At 33.0% G+C, this 20,153-nt stretch overlaps 1 protein-coding gene and 1 long non-coding RNA gene across 3 annotated transcripts; both read right to left on the minus strand.

The window, feature by feature from the left end:
• Positions 1–386: 386 nt before the first annotated feature.
• On the minus strand, positions 387–14,088 carry LOC134241317 (inter-alpha-trypsin inhibitor heavy chain H4-like). Of its 2 annotated transcripts, XM_062723380.1 has the most exons (15): positions 13,920–14,088; positions 13,088–13,236; positions 12,818–12,928; positions 12,348–12,592; positions 11,929–12,080; positions 11,233–11,518; positions 7,288–8,015; positions 7,017–7,131; positions 5,989–6,042; positions 5,095–5,112; positions 2,613–2,690; positions 2,159–2,464; positions 1,928–2,050; positions 1,456–1,677; positions 387–668 (listed from the first exon to the last, which is right to left on the minus strand). In XM_062723380.1, exons 1-15 carry the CDS (start codon positions 13,998–14,000, stop codon positions 454–456), a joined length of 2,883 nt encoding a protein of 960 aa, XP_062579364.1. In that variant the 5' UTR covers positions 14,001–14,088; the 3' UTR covers positions 387–453. The 2 variants fall into 2 exon arrangements, with proteins under 2 accessions (XP_062579364.1, XP_062579365.1); XM_062723381.1 differs by lacking the exon at positions 2,613–2,690 and having other exon boundaries at positions 13,920–14,087.
• LOC134241318 (uncharacterized) lies at positions 5,257–5,946 on the minus strand. The gene is made up of 2 exons (XR_009986634.1): positions 5,450–5,946; positions 5,257–5,408 (listed from the first exon to the last, which is right to left on the minus strand). It is a non-coding gene; the product is annotated as an uncharacterized LOC134241318 (long non-coding RNA).
• Positions 14,089–20,153: the final 6,065 nt, after the last annotated feature.

A 20,153-nucleotide genomic window follows, 5' to 3' on the forward strand; every position in this document is an offset into this window, starting at 1 on the left:
ATTATTCTGTTAGTGAGCACTGAATAGAGAATCAGAGAATCCCTCCCAATTATAAAGCAAAACTCTTAATTATAGATATCCCTCAAGCAATAAATCAAGAAATATCTTTCTTATTTAATACAATTAAATATAATTTTACGTTCGGTTAAAGGACTTGGCAAATATGTATTGGTATTTACATCAAGGGAAAAAACAACACATGGGATCGTTTTTCTGTTGTATTCGTTCCTTTACGAAAATGATGAACACGTGAGCGAAATAAAAAATATACATAAACAATTTACAATAAACGGCAAACAAATTTGTTTAAATGGGTTCTGATTTTCGTTATAAGACAACAACATAATTTGCACCGATTTTTACATCATATACAATAAACACATTGATATAATGTTTGTTTTATTTAAAGTAATTCAATTTTAAGATAAATACATTAGAGAGACACATACACTTTCACGGTATTGTAACTTCAAATTGAGACACGTCAGTATAAAACCTTGTTAAGCTCTCCTTGTCCAGATACCAACAAACCCCGTCACCGAATTCTTTAGTTATTGCTTTCAAAGAAACATTGTCTCCAATTGTCGGTTTCAAATCCAAGTACGAGACAAACTCACCAGACTCCATAACCATGGCAACAAGCTTGCCATTGTAATCTTGGAATATAGCTACAATAAAAATAAAAGTATATTAAATCATCTCTCTAAATGCGCTAAGCGCTTGGCACTTGAAGTCAAAGTTGCGGGTTCTTCGGATGCATATGGGACCTTAAAAACGAGGAGCCGAGTCAGGGCTGGCGTTGGCACGATAAAGATTCCTCACTGTTCAATGGCATTAAGTGTCGAGTAAAGATCGACATTTAAAGCTCTCTACGGTATTTACATGTTGACGTTTCTTAATGAGTGAAAAATTCTCGAATGGGACGTAAAACATCGTACAATCGATCAGTCTCCCTAAACATTAGTCGCCCGCGTGGCACAGTGGTTAGAGCGTCTGCTCTTAAGTCGTGGAGTAAGGAGTTGATCCATACGTCGAATCCCACTGTGGGACGTGGAGACCATTCCTTCGAATGAGACCGTATAAACCGAGGTTCCGTGTCGCAGTAGCGTGGCACGAAAAAGATCCCTCCCTGCTCAATGGCCCTAAATGCCAAGTATAGGACAAAATTTGCAGCTCTCCACTAGCAAGTGGTGGCGTCTCCATATGAGTGGAAAATTCTCGAGAGGGACGTTAAACAATATACAATCAATCCAAAATATCATTTTAAGAGAAAGGGAGCGACGTTGCATTTATCTCGAAATATTAAAATAAAGCGAGTCTGTTTCAAAAGCAAATTTTTAAACAAATATTCTCAGTACTTCTTCAAAAGTTTGATGCAAATTATGTCATATTATCATTTTCTCATAACATATTCCTAAGAAAAGAAGTTCACATAGAATACAAACGAGAAATTACATAAAATTCCTTCCAAGTCAGTCTTTGTTTCATTGAATTCTGAAAGAAACTGGAATCCAAGTGGTGTGTTTCTGACTGAAACTGTGGTGCCATCTATATCTGTCTGGTACACAGGGGTCTTGGAGATGTCTTCCGGATTGCTGTTAAAGGTCATGACCTTTTCATCCGTAACTGTTATATTATTTATCATCTCTGTCCCGAACAGACCACTTATTCGATAATCTGTAGACATAGAAATAAAATAATCTTTTTTATAATTTAAATGTATAAGAAATATTTCAAAACACATCTTATCTATGAAAATCGAATATTTGAAAGACGTTGTCATTAAACTGTCGTTAAAACCCCAAAACAGTTAAGAAATTTAAGTAGAATTTCTTGTACACTTGTAGTATGGAGTCCTTGAAAATGAAATGTTTTGAGTAAACGTATAAATCATGCTGCGACTTCTGAAAAATTATAATTATTGTACCTCTTCCAATTGATGTTGAATTAATTAAGTCGTACATTGAGTCAGTCGCCATTGGTAAATCAAAGCAAAGAGGTTTCCTCAGTCCAGGTATTATGATTCCAAAAGATGGTACCTGAGATTTCTCTGTAAATATCATAACAGAAATTATTATATTTTAAAAATTGATCGGGCATATTGTCTTTAAGTTCATTATACCATTAAACATACATTGAATTGCTGTAAGATTTATACCTAGTATCCTAGTTTTGGCTTTGGGTGGTGGTTGCGGTCCGGTGGTGGTTGCATCAGTGGTAACAGAGGGAGGAGTGGTTGGCTTTGTTGTAAAGGAAGCAAGAGAAGTTGGCTTTGTTGTAACAGAAAGAGGAGTGGTGGTTGTCTTTGTTGTAACATAAGGAGGAGAAGTGGTTGGCTTTGTTGTAACAGAAGAAGTGGAGGGAGTGGTAGTTTTCTGTGAAGCAGAAGCGGTGGTGGTGGTGGAAAACATCATGGTCACTGGAGGTAAAGTTGTGAAACTTGGAGCCGCTAGACCCTGATCAACTATAAAGTGTACATTATGATAAATTAGTCTCGTTTCCCCAAAAAAACAATTTGAATATATTTTCAAAATGGTATTTAGATAAATGATTTCTTTCTAAGGATTACGTTTTTATATATAACATATTAATGTTTAACACCTATATATTACATGGAAGTGGGTCGGCATCGACATGGACATTGGCACCGGAGTCCATGAAATCGAATGCATTGGATACAGGCGAATGAACTATTTTGTACATAAAAATATTAATATTTGAACAGTAAACAAATCTATATATTGATAAAACCACCCTCAAAAAGAATTTACCTTGAGAATTAAGGATGTACAACACACCTATCCCAAAAAATTCCTGTCGTTTAATTTTCGTTATTTTTGTGTATTTAGTACATGACTATATCTACTGCATGTATGCACATTTTGGACAAATTCGTTCGAGTGGTTTTTGGACAGGTTATTCCAAAAGTTACCCCCCTTTAGTTGTTTACAAGGAGAGAAAATTGTTAATCAATGAACTACTTAAACCTTGGTTTTCAAAAAAGCCAGGTTAGATATAAATGTCAAATTTCATTGGCTTATTCCTTTAACCATTTAGCACAAAACACAGTCATCTTTTTGATATACATATCATCAAAATAATTTTTAAAGACCTGAAACTGAAAAACTATGAATTATCTAAGCCTTGAAAATTGCGTATTTTTCAAATTCAAAATTTTTTTGTGAAAAAACCTGTCGTTTAATTTTGGTAAAAAACTTTCTTTAGGTAGCTGGTAGTAAAAATAATCTTCATAATTTTTTGTATAATTTTTGTACGACCAGTTTTGATTTAATAGCGGAAAATTACCCCCTCCCCCTTTCTCAATAAATCACGTTCCCGCGCAACTTTCAGACGGGGGTCGGTCACTTTGTTATATGAATCTACAAATACACATTAAAAAAATTAAATTGGAATATTGCTTTTGCTTCAAAAATATCTTAACTTACAAATTTAAAAGTTCTCATATGTAAAGCGTATTTAAATGTAGATTTTTAGGAAATTTTTGAATACCCCTATCACCCCCACCCCTTCCTTTTTTGCGTCGCAGACCATTAGCGCTTGACGAAACGTCGTTTACAGTGCGAATATACTGGTATTTCGTCATTTGAATCCCGGAGGTGTGCATTAGTTTTTAAATTTATGAATGCAGAATAAATATTGACTACTCTTTTTATATGTATCAGGAAAAAATTACTGAAGGATTTTAGTGTTTAGTCCATATAAGTATGCGTTATGCATTCCATATCACATGAAACCTGGATACGAATTCAAGTTTTGTTGAACTTGAATATGTTGATTTTTAATTTTATTTCTTTAATTTTAGTCATTAAAAAAATGATGTATGTTCAACTCTCCTGTGATATGAATGGAATAATTGTAGTTTTTTTCATGTCATTATTTCAAACGAGACAGTATGTGGCCGTGGGGATACATCGACATTTGCATAGATGTACACCCCTCATGATATTGTACGCATTTCTTTCAATGTCGTCGCTTCTAAAGTTAAAATGAAAATTCCGTATTCGTCCACATTAACTTCAAAATATCAAACATTAAACTCTTCATCTATTTCAATTTATATCAAATCGCACTTTGATATTTTTTAAAATCTAATAGGCTACGTTTTGTTTTGATTCGAGGAAATGCGAACCGACATTGTTGACAGAAAGTCAAACGATTTGCTGCAATAGGATATTCATAAATGCAGATAATTTCAGTACAAGTGAACAATTCTTTTCAATTCTATACTTACATTGTGTATATGAGGTCTATAGTATTCAATTCTCGGATTTATCAGGTCTTGCTGTAAATGTATCTGATTCTGTGGAAAACCGTGAATAAAGGGAGAAAAATAAACATCTCCTACATTTTCAGAGTTGTTCCTCTTTGATCAGTAAGCATCGATTTTACATTGTAAAAAGTTTTTTGTTTATTTATTGTTGTTTTATTTAATTAAAGAAGAAAAACAATATTTATATCGCAAATGCACAAATTGTAATGAAGACCATTAATCGGACTGTTATATAGCCAATTGTACATAATGAGAATTTCGGCAATGTAAAATAAAATTTTCAGAATAAAAAAAAAATGCTGCGCTTTGGTCAAAAATACAATTTACTGTATATGAAATGAAATGAAATAACATTAAGGGATGGTATTTTATGTCTTGCTTTTTACGGAGTTTAATCGGGTTAATTAAAAAATACTTATTGATTGAGTATGGTACGCACAATCACAGCCAAGCCCCATATCCTAATTTTCTTTCATGATTGATATATACATCGGGATCGTTACTCGTCGTTTTGACGCTTTATTTTTGACGTTAAATTTGACGTCACGTCAAACGTTCAATAGAAATCGCAAGAGTTATCTCCCCCAGTGTGTTGTACGTCTTTAAAATGAAAATATTTTCGATTTAGTAATGATTAAATAATGCCTCTACCCCACTGTATTGTGAACGGAGTAAACATTTATAGACCAGAACAACAAGGTCCATAACAATGTCCACAAACGGAACCTATCTGGCCATCAGCCATTGAACTTGTCTGACTGTCATAGTATGGTTTTTTTATTCGCTTGTTAAAATATACTTACAGCTTGGGGGATTGGCACCTAATAAAATAAAAACATTTCTATATGTTATTAAAATACTTTTATGTGCTCTTAAATACTGAAACTGATGAACAATTCGGTTCATGTGAACCTGAAGCACATTTGCAGCTCTGTTCTGCAGCATGTTAAATAATAAAGAGGGTGTGTGTGTGTATAGAGCATTTATTACAAATGCCAAATGAGATTACAGATTTTACAATATCAGAATGCAGCAGAAGGTGGGGCCCAAAAACATCCCACACCTTATACAAAAGAAAACTAGTACATATATTTTCTACAAAATTAACAATAAGTACCTTAAACAAAAGAAACTAGTACATCTATTTTCTACAATAACAAAAGTCATGCAATAACAATAGGCACCTTATATAAAAGAAACTAGTACATGTATTTTCTACAATAACAATAATTATGGAGGATTGAAGGGGTGGTGGTGGGTAAAATTTGTAAACCACATTTTGGAGCCGAAATGTTATTCTGATAAGGATAAGGCTAATAGCCGTTACTAGAGGACGCATAAGTATAAAACCCGGAAAACCCTTCGGGACCCATGATTTCAAACAAATTGGTAATTAATAAAAATATGCAATTTATTACGTATTTAGATCACATAAATTCCTTTATATACATAAAGACACTTAAGTAAATTAAATTTATCTTGGATCTCCTTTTTACACGGAAATCTACTTACAAGATCTGTATCACTTAATACAGTTCTATTTTGGTTTGGAGATGAATGGATGGATGCATGGTTTCAATGATCAATGACTAGTCCATACAATAAAATACCATTTGGAAGAATCATTTCATGGAAATTTTTAATACAACTATTTAAGATTATAGTTATAAATGTCACCCTCAAAATCTTTAACTTACCTCTTGCGCTTTGAAAATTAGAGAAATGGAGCCTTCCTCTCATTGCTGCTATTCCTGAACAAAATGAATTTATGAAAATATACATTATTTTTAACGAAATCGTTCTCTTGACTGAATTAAAGTCGTCAAGGTTAGAAGATAGAATACTATTAGAAATGAAATTATAAAATATGAACATGTTTACAATAAAATTGTCAATAAAATATGTTAAAACAAAACAATAATATAATATCAAGGTATTTATTTTTATTTTGAAAAGTGCAGATGAATTGATTACTTTTTAGCATTATTCTTTTGTAATAGAGCTGGAATGAATGTCTCGAGGGGTGTTGGAAGGGAGGGGGGGGGGGGGGCTTATTGACAAACGTCTCGACAAATTAGTTGATAAACTTACCTAACTATAGAATATACTTGAATGTTTTGGTTGATAGCGTTGAAGAAAAAAAGTTCAAAAACCAGGGTGAAAAATCTGATCTCCCTTAAAAAGACTGAAATTCCTTAAAACATTTATCGAACTCGAACGAAATGCAAACTAAGTTGTTTTGTAACAATTCAGCAAAGTTCAATCACCAAAAATCAGATTAATTTTATATTTCCAACCAGTTAGGATAAAAATGAAAAACAAATAGTTACAGACAGTGAGGCAGACAATCAGACAGATCGCCACATGGGAGATCTAACAGACAGACCAACAGACGGGGGAAATTCACTGTCTCATGTATTTTACCAGGAGGGACAAAAACTTTTTTAATAACTACAGGTATACCAAAAACTTTGATCCCACAATGAACTTTAGTATCATAATGCTTCTTGTTTTTAATTTAAAGGAAAAAAAACAACAACAAATTGACAACCAAGAAAACTGAGAGCTAAAATTGTCAATGATTACTTTTAAGATGGTTAGATGTTGCAAGTGTTCTGTGACACATACTGAGATTACTTGGTCTGGTTCTGTCTGTCCGTGTGACTGGAACGAGTTCTATTTGACACAGTTCTGAATCTTTCCCATAGAAATATAACACTTTTACCTTGCTGAGGAGAATCGGCAAACTCTGGTTCTGCTGGTTTCACTTCGCTGGGGTTTGCCTTTGTCTCATCAGGAAGTGTAACCACCATAGAAGTTAAAGGCGTCACGAACTGATACTATAAATAGATATTATATTACGAGACTTTCCTTTTGTAGTCTCTTAGATTTTGTAGGACATCTTAGTTATTTTATAGTATATGCAATTATAAGCAATTAATGTTTTAGTTGAAGACTCTGTTACCTGTAAATATGATGTTTAGCTTAATTCTTACTTTTAAAGAAAGTTGTACAATTTTGTCCTCTAATTTCTTAATTTCCGTCTGAGAATCAAGAGCTTCTTTCTCCTTCAGTAGTTGTTTTATAGTCAAATATGCCCAGAGTTTCTCCATCATACCAGGATTTCTAGTGGTAACTGGTGGCGAAGGCGTTGGAAATGGAAATGGTGGTTGGGGCCATGGTAAAATGGTGCACCACATTGGAGGCACGCGAAGAACCACTTCCTGGTTTTCACTTCCTGTTCCGTTTACAACCATACCTGACTGCAATTTGTCCAGGTCTTTTACTTTTCCTGCAACAACCATTTCCGAGCCTTTGAAGTAAGTGTTGAATTTAGTGTCGGTAACTGTACTATCGTACAATGTCCCATCAACATAATTAAATGAGACATTCTTCATTAAAACAGTGGAGATTTCCTTGTAAAACTCGGCTATTTGGAGAGCTGCATCCGCATCTTCATATATTTTCCTTGCAAATCCGTTGTTTTGTGCCGCAATTTTTTTAACGATGTTGAAGTCTGCCCCTCTTCCAAATGCAAGGCTAAAAATAGGCAGTTCGGCTTCATTCGCTTTTTTCACATTTTTGAGGATGTTGTCTGTGTTTGTTTCCCCTACTGTGGCCTCTCCGTCGGTAAGAAAAACCAATACAGGTGCACGACCGTCCTCTCCAGTTGCCTGCATTAATTTTGCCAAACCTTCCTGTAGTGAAAGATCTATGTTGGTGCCTGAAGGTTCAGAAGTGTAATTCCTTTCATATAACGTTTTTAAAAAGAACAACACGAAAAGTCTTAAAAGCATAACTGTTAATTTCTCTTAAGTCTCTATGGGCGGCGGAAAGGGTAAAAAAGACGTTAATGAAAAACTAACAACTAATTTTGTAAACATAACGAAATACAAAACAGACAACCTTAAAAACAAAATCAACAGACTCGTTTGCAAAATCAACAGACTCCGATGCGAAACCAACGATCACCAAGGCAAAACCAACGATTATTCACTGAATTGTCGCTAGATGGCGTGCAAAAAAACATATATTACCTGAATTAACGCTAGATGGCGCGCAAGTTTTTCTACGTAATCATTATTTTTGTACTTTCATAGAAACGTAAAATGGATCAGGGCCACAATTATAGAGTGAAGGTCAAAAGGCTGAAAGCAGCACATAAAGGAAATTCGCATGCCTCCCTTTCAATGATAAAAAATAAAAACATGCTCACATGTTTGTGAAACTTTCTGGGTATAGAATAAAAGTTTAATGTCAAAAGTTTACAATGATATGCATCAAGGTGCAATTCAAGCATAAATTATGCATAGAAATATGCATTGAAATGAGAGGTCATTTGACTTGTTTACACATTTTAAGCCAAGCGAGAGCTATTCGGAGGTCATGACATCAGAAGTTTATTAATAACCAGGGATGTCCACATTGACCCCTCTCCCCATTTTTATGTAAATATTTATCTGACACATTGCTCTGTCATATGTTAAAAATATTTTGGAAATGAATCTTTTTAAAAAAAGTTACAAAGAAAACAAAACATGTTTTTACTATATAAGTCTATATATGTACATGTAAGCAAATTGTAGTCCGGGTCCAAATCCCGCGAAATTGTCTATCAACATCCATTTTGCAAATCTCGCATAATAGAATCATGACGGACTTTTAAAATTCAAACATATCAGAGGCAGCAAGACAAGCGACTGTAAATATATTTCAAGAAACCAGTAGCAGATATTGTTTTTTTTCCCAAGAGAAAATTTTTGAAAGAAAAAAAATCCCCTAATACAGTCTTAAAAAATGTTCATATAAAATTATTCTATTATGTTCATGCATTACACAATTTGTTGATACATGAAAATTCACTTGGCAAGTTGTACTTTTATCATTTTTGCTTTTCTCTGTACGACTAAGTGAAGTCTATTAAATTTATTTTAGAATAAGTTAATTTAGGAAGCAGTCTCATTAAAATCAGATCCTTTGATCCGCTCACATAAATCGCTACTTGTTTAGCGATCTATGTGCGCGGATCGAAGGATCTGCGCACGTGAAAAAAATAGGGGCTGGATTGTTTTTATTGGGGTGGACCCCCCCCCCCCCCAAAAAAAAAGGATCTGCGCCTGTACAGATATGAATTATATAATACAGAAAAGATAAATGCTCTGAGGAACAGGATAATCAAGGTTGGTACTTTTTGCACAAGGGAGATGATGATATTTTTTGGAGGGAGGGGGGGGGGGGGGGGGGGAGGTATCGATATCAATAACTTATGAAGTTTCAGTTAAAGTCTCACAAGATTTTGGTAACTTGCTGATTAAACATGAATTAAAATGATTGATAATAAATCTGGAAAACATATTCGAAAAGATAGTTTTAATTTTATTCAAAAGTTTACTATGCGTTTCTTTTTTCCTTTCAGTATAGTTGAAACCGTAAAAGAAATTCAGGGGCGGATCGATCCAGCAATTTTCGAAAGTTCGGTGCCCCAGTACTCATGCATAGAATCACAACACGACCACTTGAAGTCCGTAACTACATATGTTTATAAGAAAGGGGGGCTCCAAAAACAGTTGACAAGCAAAAAACAAAAAAAAAACAAAAACAAAAACAAAACAAAAAAAACAAAAACAAAATAATCTTTGCACCACCCTCTAAAGTCCTTCTTTGGGGGTAGAGGGGGCTTTCTGTAACTTTTCTCTTCGGACTGCATTATATACTTTCACTTAATGCTTGAATCTTCGTATTTTCCGGCAATAAAAACTGTGGAGGGAGCTTCCAAATCAAAATATTAATTAAAACTTCATTTAATGCTTGAATCTTCGTATTTTCCGGCAATTAAAACTGTGGAGGGAGCTTCCAAATCAAAATATTAATTAAAACTACAGCAAAAGATTATTCTCAGAAAAAATGAATCCCCTCCATCTGCATTTTTTTTTTTTTTGCATGTTACTTGTGAGTGGTCGGAACTCTTAGCCGGGGTTGGGAAGGTACACGGAGGAAGGTATGCGAAAATCTACAGATCTATGGAGCACAGCGAACAAAGATTTCTCATTAATTCAAAATATTAGACTTATTCTATATTACAGAAATTTTCCTCTCTATGTACAAAAATAAAAGGGGGTTCCAACCACCGGACCCCCGCCCCCTCTGGATCCGCCAATGAAATTTACACTGTAGGGCTACAAGGATGAGACTTAATTGTACTCCTGTACAAGGTGTGGTGGGATCTTTAATTTGCCATGGTATGCGCAGTAGACCTTGTCCCATGTCCATTTTGCCTAATTTCTCCGAGTCCGAAAACAGTATCCCCAAAACCTGGAGTAATCGCTGTCCTACATTCCTTCACCTTATTTTTAAGCAAAAAAAAAAAAAAAAAAAGATATGGATACACTCATCTAGCCTTAATTTCTTTTCTTTATAAATATTTTAAAGTACTCAAGTCATTCCCTAAAATATACACAGGGTCAATCTAATAGATAAACCAATTGGATCCTGATGAATATATAATTTCGCATGATTAACGTTCCTATGAAAGTACAAAAATAATGATTACATAGAAAAACTTGCGCGCCATCTAGCGTTAATTCAGGTAATATATGTTTTTTTGCACGCCATCTAGCGACAATTCAGTGAATAATCGTTGGTTTTGCATTGGTGATCGTTGATTTCGCATCGGAGTCTGTTGATTTTGCAAACGAGTCTGTTGATTTTGTTTTTAAGGTTGTCTGTTTTGTATTTCATTATGTTTATAAAATTAGTTGTTAGTTTTGCATAAACGTCTTTTTTACCCTTTCCGCCGCCCATAAGTCTCTGTATAAGTGAGAAATTATCTAATGGGACGTTGACCAATATACAATCAATCAATAACAGAAGCAAGTCACTAGACATTACATTTATAAAAGATTTCACTTGAAACAAATTATAAAGATTTTGTAATGACTTACCTCCACCGGCAAAAGTTTGTCTTATATAATCCTTTGCCTCAGTTATGTTTCCAGTCGTTGCCTGAACAAATTCGGATTTCCAGTACAGCAAAGAAGAGTCAAATGCGATGATCATGATTCTGTCTTCTACCTTGACGTCATCTAAGATCTTCAGCATGGATTCTTGAAGCTGTCTCATCTTTGTCCCACCCATGGAACCACTTTTATCCAGCACAAACACAATATCCATTGGCATCGGTTCTATTCCCTCAGGTGCCAGGAAATGCACAAAATAACCATCCATTACCTAATGCCATGAAAAAGATTCATGTAAATTTGTTATTACTTGTATTTTCATACCGAATTAAAACGTAGTCATCTACTCCATTAGGCAATTCCTTTTACATTCGTTTATTCATATACAGCTCACTCCTCCATGGCACCTGATCCCACCTGCCTGATGTTTTGGAGGTCCGTGTTTGCTCTTTTCCAGAATACATGTCCATGTATTTAGTATTGTTTTATGGACCTTTGATCTTGAATAGTGTTCGTTATCTCCATATGCTTCATGTATAGGATTGAATGTGTCCAAGACTTATTTTTGAAAATATCAGAGAACATTATTAATGTGCCTTTTTATTGTGCATTGTGCATTCCTAAGGAACAATCACACTGAAGAAACACATCAATATACTTTTTTGAAAATTTGTAATTTACCAGTATATCCCCTGCATTGTCACTTCTGTCCACGTCGTACTGGACAATAAACTGACCAGAGATTCCAGACTCTTGTTCCGCTCTGGACGGCTGATATGAAATAAACACCTTCGTTGAATTGATGCGATCAACTACCGCAACTTCATTTGTACCTAAAACGAAAAAGCAAAATGTGTGACTGCAAAAGTGAAAGTTGCAAAATCTATATAACTATACGACATCAATCACTATTGGACTTATTTCTTGCTCTTATCTATTCATAACTACGCCTTTTGACAAAGAGACAACCATTAATTTTTTTTTTAAATATGTGGATCATGCAGATGTGTGATGAAATGCGGTTTTGAAGTTATAACCCCAGATTGTTTGCTTAAATGGATACGATACATCATCGGTGAAAGAAAATCTAAATGTTTTACCTTCTGGGCCTTCCGTAAGAAGGTCATTTCTTACTGGCGGGGTTTTGATGGTTGTGATATTCCTTGATTCCTTGATCAAGACGTTGATTTTTAAATCGTCCACCACTTGTCCAGGATTGATGTAAATAACATGGTTGTATAAGCCTTTAGTTCGCCTGAGAAGTTCCCGGTATGTTAGTTCGAACGTCACTTTCTCTTGGGCCGCCACGTTGACTTGAATTTGAAACTTGTTTGTTTCTCTGGGTCTGTGGAATTGAATTTATTCAAAATGTTCATTCTATTGAGAATATAACGTATGCAAGCAGTTTGAAAGACATGGTTATGGATATGGATGTAAAAAATCATAAATACATGATTGTTCAGTTGATTGTCAATCTGACCAGTTATTCGTATTGCTCAATTTATGTGATAATTAATTTTATTTAAGAAACGTGCGACATTCAGAGATGAAGTGCAATAATTATTCTTACTTGGCTACAATATGACCTGCACTCTGTCCCTTTGCTTTGGCAGCCTCAAATTCCTGTTTAGCCTTCTCTTTTTCTTTTACTTTTCCAATAATTTCTGACCCATTTATTGTCCTTGAATAATAAATTATTAATGTTCGTAGTTTAGTTTCTTTATAATCGTATTTCACAGTAAAACTAGTGAGTATTTATTTTTACATTTTAACTGTTTTATTGATTTACAATTCAAATTTTTAGACTGTAAATTGTTATACATTTTGAATGTCAATTTACATTTTGAATGCAGTGATGAAAGCCTCGTTTGGAAGTGTAAGATCGAACACGGCCTCACTGGCAACTGGTTCCTTGTTCACAACTTTACTGGTTACCACGGTCTTTGCAAACCGGAAGTCGATTTCTGACGTCACATGAAGGTAATATATCTAAACATTGAATATTCATAAAAGGTTGAAAGTATAGGTTTACAATAATTTTTTTATCTTTGGTTTGAAAATGCCTGCTTGTAGAGAAATCCATTTTTAAATTAAATTAAGTTTTTTCCATATTTCGTAGGACAGCATTTAGTTTTACGTGTGATAGTTTGACACATGGATGCTAAATGCGTGACGTTGGATTGGCCTTTTGTATTAATTTCTGTATTTTTCTTAACTGTTATTTACAACAAAAAAATCAATTCGATTCACAAGACATTATGAAAGGATATTTTTAACGAAAGAGGTTTTTGGTAGATTGTACTGTTACTGCATTGTATAATTAAAATATTGTCGGTACGCAATGAGAAAATAAGCTTTATGTAAATATTCAGTAGTAAGAAATTTGATGAAAGCGAAATTAAAACTACAGTGAAAATTATGAGATATTTTAAAAATGTCATATGAAGACGAAGTGAAAAGTGGTGATAAAAAATTTCAACTTCAAAATATTTCATGAAAAGCTTTCAATCCATAAATATTCAAGTGTCCTTTTTCTTCAAATGAATGTAAAAATAACCTAAAGAAGGTTGAGGATTTTTGTTGTTTTCAATAATTTAATTTTTATTTTTAAAAAATCTTGTTTTACTTGGCATTAAAATTTAAATCGAAGGAAATCAATAGAAAAATCCTACCTCTGGTTTTTTCGTTGTCTGAGACAAAGCAAATCCCAACAACAGTATTCCGAAAGGCACGGTCCTGTGAATTGCTCCCATCTTGCAAGAGTAAAACTGAAGTTCTGCAAAGCAAGTTCGATAATATCTACACAGAGATACTGCGCGTATTCGACTGTTTTTGTACAATAGGGACAGTTGGTTATGGAAAAACCCGCGGACAATATGGTGACGTTTCAATATATCATACAAAGTGATAATGTCATTTATTATTTTCGCTTAGGTAAGCTTGTTTACCATTTTTTTTTTCTTTTTTCAGAAATGCATACAGAACAGATTTTGTCTGAAAAGCATATAACGATTTTTTAAAAATTATTTTTCTTTGACTTTATAAGTATACCATGTTATGCCAAATAAAACTTTTTCTGGATTAAAAATTTTGAATTTCAATGTGACCTTGGTCATTTTGTTTATCAGTTAATTCCAATGTTTTTTTTTTCTTTTCAAGCATTGTGAACGCAAAAATGCTATTCATCACGCCCATCCTTGAAAGTGAATTAAGCGTAATGAAGTGAACTCTTGACTTATTCATGATAACTACAAATTAAACAATGATATTATGCAACGCTATTCAACACTTACAATTAAGAACCTTGCAGTTACAGGTAATTCCTTTCTGCCAACAGTTTATGATTAATTTATCCAATTTTGTTGTTAGTTTAGTGTATAAATACAGTTAAACTAGTATTGTAAGAATATATAATTTTTGTTCTTCTGTTGTAAAATAAATTCAATAAATAGTAGGTGTATTTTTCTAAAATAATGTGTTTGTCAGGTTTTTTTCTTTCTTTTCGCTAAATTTCTCCCGTCAATTATGAACATGTTTATGAAAAGGGTTTTATATTGTAGTTTCAGAAAAACAGAAAGGACTAAGTCTTCAATCACCAAAACTTCCCGATTTTGAAAAAAAAAAATAATCAAATACTAGTAATAGCTTTTCTAAAAAGGTTATAAAGACGTGTTCCTTATACGCCGCGGGTTCGAATCCTACAGCAAGACGTGGAGACCGGTCCTTCGGATGAGACCGTATATAAATTCCGAGTTAGTATGTCATACAGTGATGTGCATGTATGCTCATACTGGCGAAAAGAGAGTGCAAACACACAATATTTTTTTATCTCAAAAAAAAATTTAAAACTGGAATATTTTACAAAGGTAATTTCAGAAATTTGAAGGAAAATGCACATTTCAATCATATTATGTACAATTAAATCGTCATGCACTTTATTTTAAACGCCCCGGGGCTAAGCATGTGTTGCAGTGGTAATGATACGAATTAACAAATGTTGAAAACTTGATCGGCAATGATGAAAATAATTGCAGCTGTGATCATTTTCCTCTGTACAACTTATTAAATATGCACAGTAGCATTTCTTCCATTATATCATAAGTCGTGATTAATAAATAGATATATATTAACTTTTAGAAATCGGCATGATTTTTATGCATTACGCTAAAAAATCTTCTATTTTATTTCAGCTTAAGGTAGTTCTACACTCGGCACTAAATGGGCTCAATCTTAAAAAATCTGCTTTTGTAAGATAGACATACATCCCAGCAATGGATAGACGCTAGAAAAAATATATGTCAACATATTAATAGCCATTCTCTGTAACCACTTAAACTTCGTTGCCACGCATGGTCACCGATTTTGATGAAACTTCATCCATGCTTAGTACTTGACACCAGAAACAAATATCAAAAAAAATTTCGTTGCTATGTGTCTCGGTTGCTATGGCAACAGCCGGAAAAGTTTGAAAAATCGAGATTTTCAGCCATTTTAAATCTTGATTGTGGCTTAATAAAAACTAGAAAAAGCAAACAAACTATTCTCACAAAAACATGACACCTTGGTGTCACTTATACTGTAAAGAAACTGTTTTGAATATATCTCTAAGTAAGTGGTAACCAAGGGTACATTTGGAATACATTTAAAATGCTGAAATATGCTGAAAAACACTCCGTATTCACTAACGGTAGGTGTTACATGCTCAAACTCAATCAACAACTTAAGAAAAACAATGAAAATGTTTGAACTTAAGTATATAAGTATAAGCAATATTATTCTATAAATAACTTTTATGGTTGCCATGGTAACACAGTGTAACCATGCAAAACCAGTAACTAAGATTGGGTTAATGCTTCTGTCTTGAGGAAAAATATGAAAATTCAAGACTGGCAAATATTCATCCTTAGGACCTTGCATCACCAAAACCATAAGAAAAATTGGGTATAATTGCTATTTTGCAATGTTACTATGGAAACAAAGTACCAGTGCTTAAAAGTGAATTATTTTTCGCTGCATTAAGAATTAAATTGCCATATAATCAAGAAACAAATTAAAGGACTCAGCTTAAATGGTACTTATCTGTTAGAACTGAAGTTGAATATCATATATTGGTAAAATTTGATGAAGAAAACAACACTGTTGCTATGGTTACCAAGGAGGGAAAATGTTCGATTTTGTGAACTTTATATCAATATTAAACCCTGTGTGCCAACTTCTTGCATCCACTTAGAGATTGGATGATAGTCAAAATAAAAAGTCAGGTTAGCTGTTAATAAATATCAATCATAAAAGTTTTGGGAATCTACATTTAAGGGTACGTATCCAAGGAAAGAAAATATTTTTCAGGTTTTTAAGCATATATTTTCTGCTTATTTCCATAGCAACGCTCTATTTAAGAATCTAATCTGAATTTTTTCAAATGTGAAAACTAGGAGCACACCAACATCTTTAAAAATTGATCATTAGTTATGAGAAAATATGCTTTTTTAAAAGATAGGATCAGATTTAAACATACGGAGTGTTATTTTGAAGACTCTCTGTGGTATAAAAACCTTGGCAACCATTGCCAACCAAAATGAAATATCATATTTTGTTCTTGGTATATGTTTCAAGTCTCTTTTTTCTATTATTTGGTCACATTTCATCCTATAATTGCTTTTTATTTTTACGGTATGACTTTATAAAATTCAATGAATATTTTTTTCACGTTTGAATACTTTGTTACCATAGTAACGTATGTAATAGTTGATTTACCAAACATGTTTATCATGCATTTGAGACATCTGACCTTTAACTTTTGGAAACAGTCATTGCCAATTGTTTGCTTTGCCGCAAATGTTAACTATGGGGCTCTAAACATGTTAAAAAATACCATTTTTCGAACTTTAAGACATGTTGCCATGGTAACTATAAAGCATAGCAACCAATTTTTGCCTGATTTCAGTTTAGGGTATCGATGACTTTTATCATAGAGAGTTTGGAGAAATTCTGAGACTATGCGTGCCACAGCTCCTATATAAAATTTCAAATCATTACAGAGAATGGCTCTTAACTTTTCCGTTATTGCCTATCGGAGTATATACCCCGAAATGTAAAATATTGAAAATTTACGTATCCTAGATATTGTTGTATATAAATGAATTAAAGTCTAAATATTCAACTTTAATACCCAAAATAAAGTAGAAAAATGTTAGTAAACAATATAATCATTGTTTTGCATGAATTATTATAAATAGATGCACTTTGTTAGGCTAACGTATCAAAATTTAATATGAGAAAATATACTTCACAGTTTAATCTCGGCCTTTAAAAAAAATTATGGAGTCAAACTTCGTAAATTTGCATTATATTTACTAAATAATATTTAAGAAAAAGAATAAGCTTAAAAAAATTATATGTTGATGCATCACTTTTCGTGGTATGAGCTCTACACTAAAGGTACCCCCATAATTACTTCTTCCAGAAGTACATGTAATATATTGCCACATTTTCCTGTAATACTGTTAATGTTTGAGTGTATATTTGTATTAACAAAGTTGTACATATTTAAAACAATAATTATACACACCCAATACCTATTGTCCCTAAAATTTATCTTATTTTACGCTTTAAAAAAATTAAAACACACTTGTCTGTAAATTGCATGGAGACAATGAAAATGAAAGTTATTGACTGATTCTAACAAACTTGATAATTTTGTTACAGAAAGTGAGTATGCTGCAAGTGAATCAACTTTTGTCATATACTTATATTCAAAAGATAATTTTTGCATTGTGATTCCTGGGTAAGCAGGTTGGGGGGGGGGGGGGGGGTAGTTATGCGTTTTATACAATAATTATTATTCAAAGTAAATTTAATTTTGTAATGTTTAATTAGTAAAATTCATAAATTGTCTGAGTCAAATCGTAGTCATTACATTTCTTCCGAATTAGGCCTATCACTAGTAACTTTAACTTGGCCGCCGACAATAGTCGCCTCGACTTCGACAGTTTGAAACATGTTCTGATATAGCATGTTCGTGGTCCGTGTCATCGGCACGGCATATAACACATGCATCATTCACAGAAATATCATTTTCTTACCTAAATATTTCTGTCAACCGAAAGTTGTTCCCAGCCTTCTCTTTTTAATCAATCAAACTGTAGAATCAGTGTTTGTACGTTTGTTGACGCGAGCGACTTGGAACAAAATCGTTACCGGATATTTAAAACGCTAAGTAAAAGTCAAACCAATATAGTTCAAAAATCACATCTCGGAAAAAAGAAGCGTGGTTCCGGTTTTACTATTCGTAAATGACGTAGTGCGAGTGTAGACCTACTTTAAAAGAACTGTTTTTAATTGTTCACAATTCAGAACTTCTTCACCCACGAAATTAACTTCCCATGAACCAATTCCTTTTCTAGCACAACGAAAATTTGTAATTTTACATTAAGGTAGGAGTCTTCTCTGGTTTCTGAGTAGATGAAATATTCAATGTATATTTGCTTATATTTCTTATACATATGTATATTTAGGTGGAAGAGATTTAAAAGACCATATTTTTCTTTCCTCATCACAATTGTACAACTTTAAATAGAAATTGTAAATTGTGTTCGAAAACTAGCAGGGACTATATTTTTGGCGGAATGGTGGCGTACGAAAATGTCTTCCTTTCTGCTTCTCAAAATTATTATAGAACAAAGAATTTAGTTATAATTTTTACACAATTAAAGACTGGAAGAATTTTTCAAATGTTAGCTAAATCGATAATAAGGAACTTAAGTTTTAAAATATATCAAACAAATATGAATTTCTAAACAAACTACAATTATGTTAGTTTTTTATTTCTTTCAATCTCAGTACAGATATGAGCCAAAAATCCATAAAAAGTGTTTTACTCTCTTACTAAACGGTCAAAACCTTTCGTTTTTATATCAATTTGTTTCTCTATATGACTTCTTTACCATATGTGAAAATAAGAAAAATTTAAATATATCGTGCATCTAAAAAGAAAAAAACTTATATTCCTAAAAATTTAAGAAAAATAGAGAAAATTCGGATTAGCAAAAATCCATTTTTGTTAAACAATTTGTGTCAATTTGGTAATATCATCTTGTAGACCCTATATGGTAATATCCTTTTATGAAAAAGAAAAACATTTAATCTTTTGAAATAGAAGACCCTATCTCATGATTGGATGCCGTTTTTTGTATTCTTAATGACTAGGGAAAAGGTAATGACCTTGACCTGACCTTGGCTCTAATATAAAACGGTCAATACTAATCGAACTGATACCATCACTTAGTAATATTGTCTTTTTGATTCTGTGAAAATTTCATTAATTTATAAATACAAGAGATACAGTTTTGTGTGAGAAGAATCCTTTCTTAAACATGGTTTAATTATAATATCGTATTTTTGGCTAATTTTCTTATTGTTTTAAATTTATAAATGGGGGATATATTTCTTGGCATGAATATAAAAATCGAGAAAAAAGAAGGTTTTCCGTCTATTTCAACAAAGTACAAGATTTATGTTCCTAAATAAGGTTTTTAATAGAAAAGGAAGAGACAAATTATTTTAGAATTGCCCTTGATTCGCTTGGAAAACACTTTGTTAAAAATATTTGTGATTTTCCGTTCAAGAAAATTATTTGTGACCTTTCCTAATACAAGATCAAATAAAGAGTGCTAGTGTTCTAAAAGCAGTTAATAAATTAGAATTAAATGATTTATAATCTAATTTGGATTATTTCACATATAGGTCATCACTACGGTTAATCCAAGATTCCTCTGACTCTAACCCCTGCTTTTACATTGTGACTTGTGCAGGGAAGAGTTAGAGCGGAGACCATATTGAAAAGTGGGAATTCAGCGACACCAGCTGTTGTCGCAACTCTGCCTACCTTTTACACCTTTATTTCGCGG

This window comes from Saccostrea cucullata, unplaced genomic scaffold (genome assembly GCF_032062105.1).
Source record: "Saccostrea cucullata isolate Sc308-1 unplaced genomic scaffold, CSIRO_AGI_Scuc_v1 ctg206, whole genome shotgun sequence".
Taxonomy (NCBI): Eukaryota; Metazoa; Mollusca; class Bivalvia; order Ostreida; family Ostreidae; genus Saccostrea; species Saccostrea cuccullata.

Excerpts from the sequence above, each read along its gene's own strand:
- LOC134241317 (XM_062723380.1), bottom strand. The coding sequence starts at position 14,000 with ATGGGAGCAATTCACAGGACCGTGCCTTTCGGAATACTGTTGTTGGGA. Across the intron at positions 13,237-13,919 it reads AGACAACGAAAAAACCAGAG|ATATATTACCTTCATGTGAC; the intron begins GTAGGATTTTTC and ends TTCAATGTTTAG. Across the intron at positions 2,051-2,158 it reads AGCCAAAACTAGGATACTAG|AGAAATCTCAGGTACCATCT; the intron begins GTATAAATCTTA and ends TGATATTTACAG.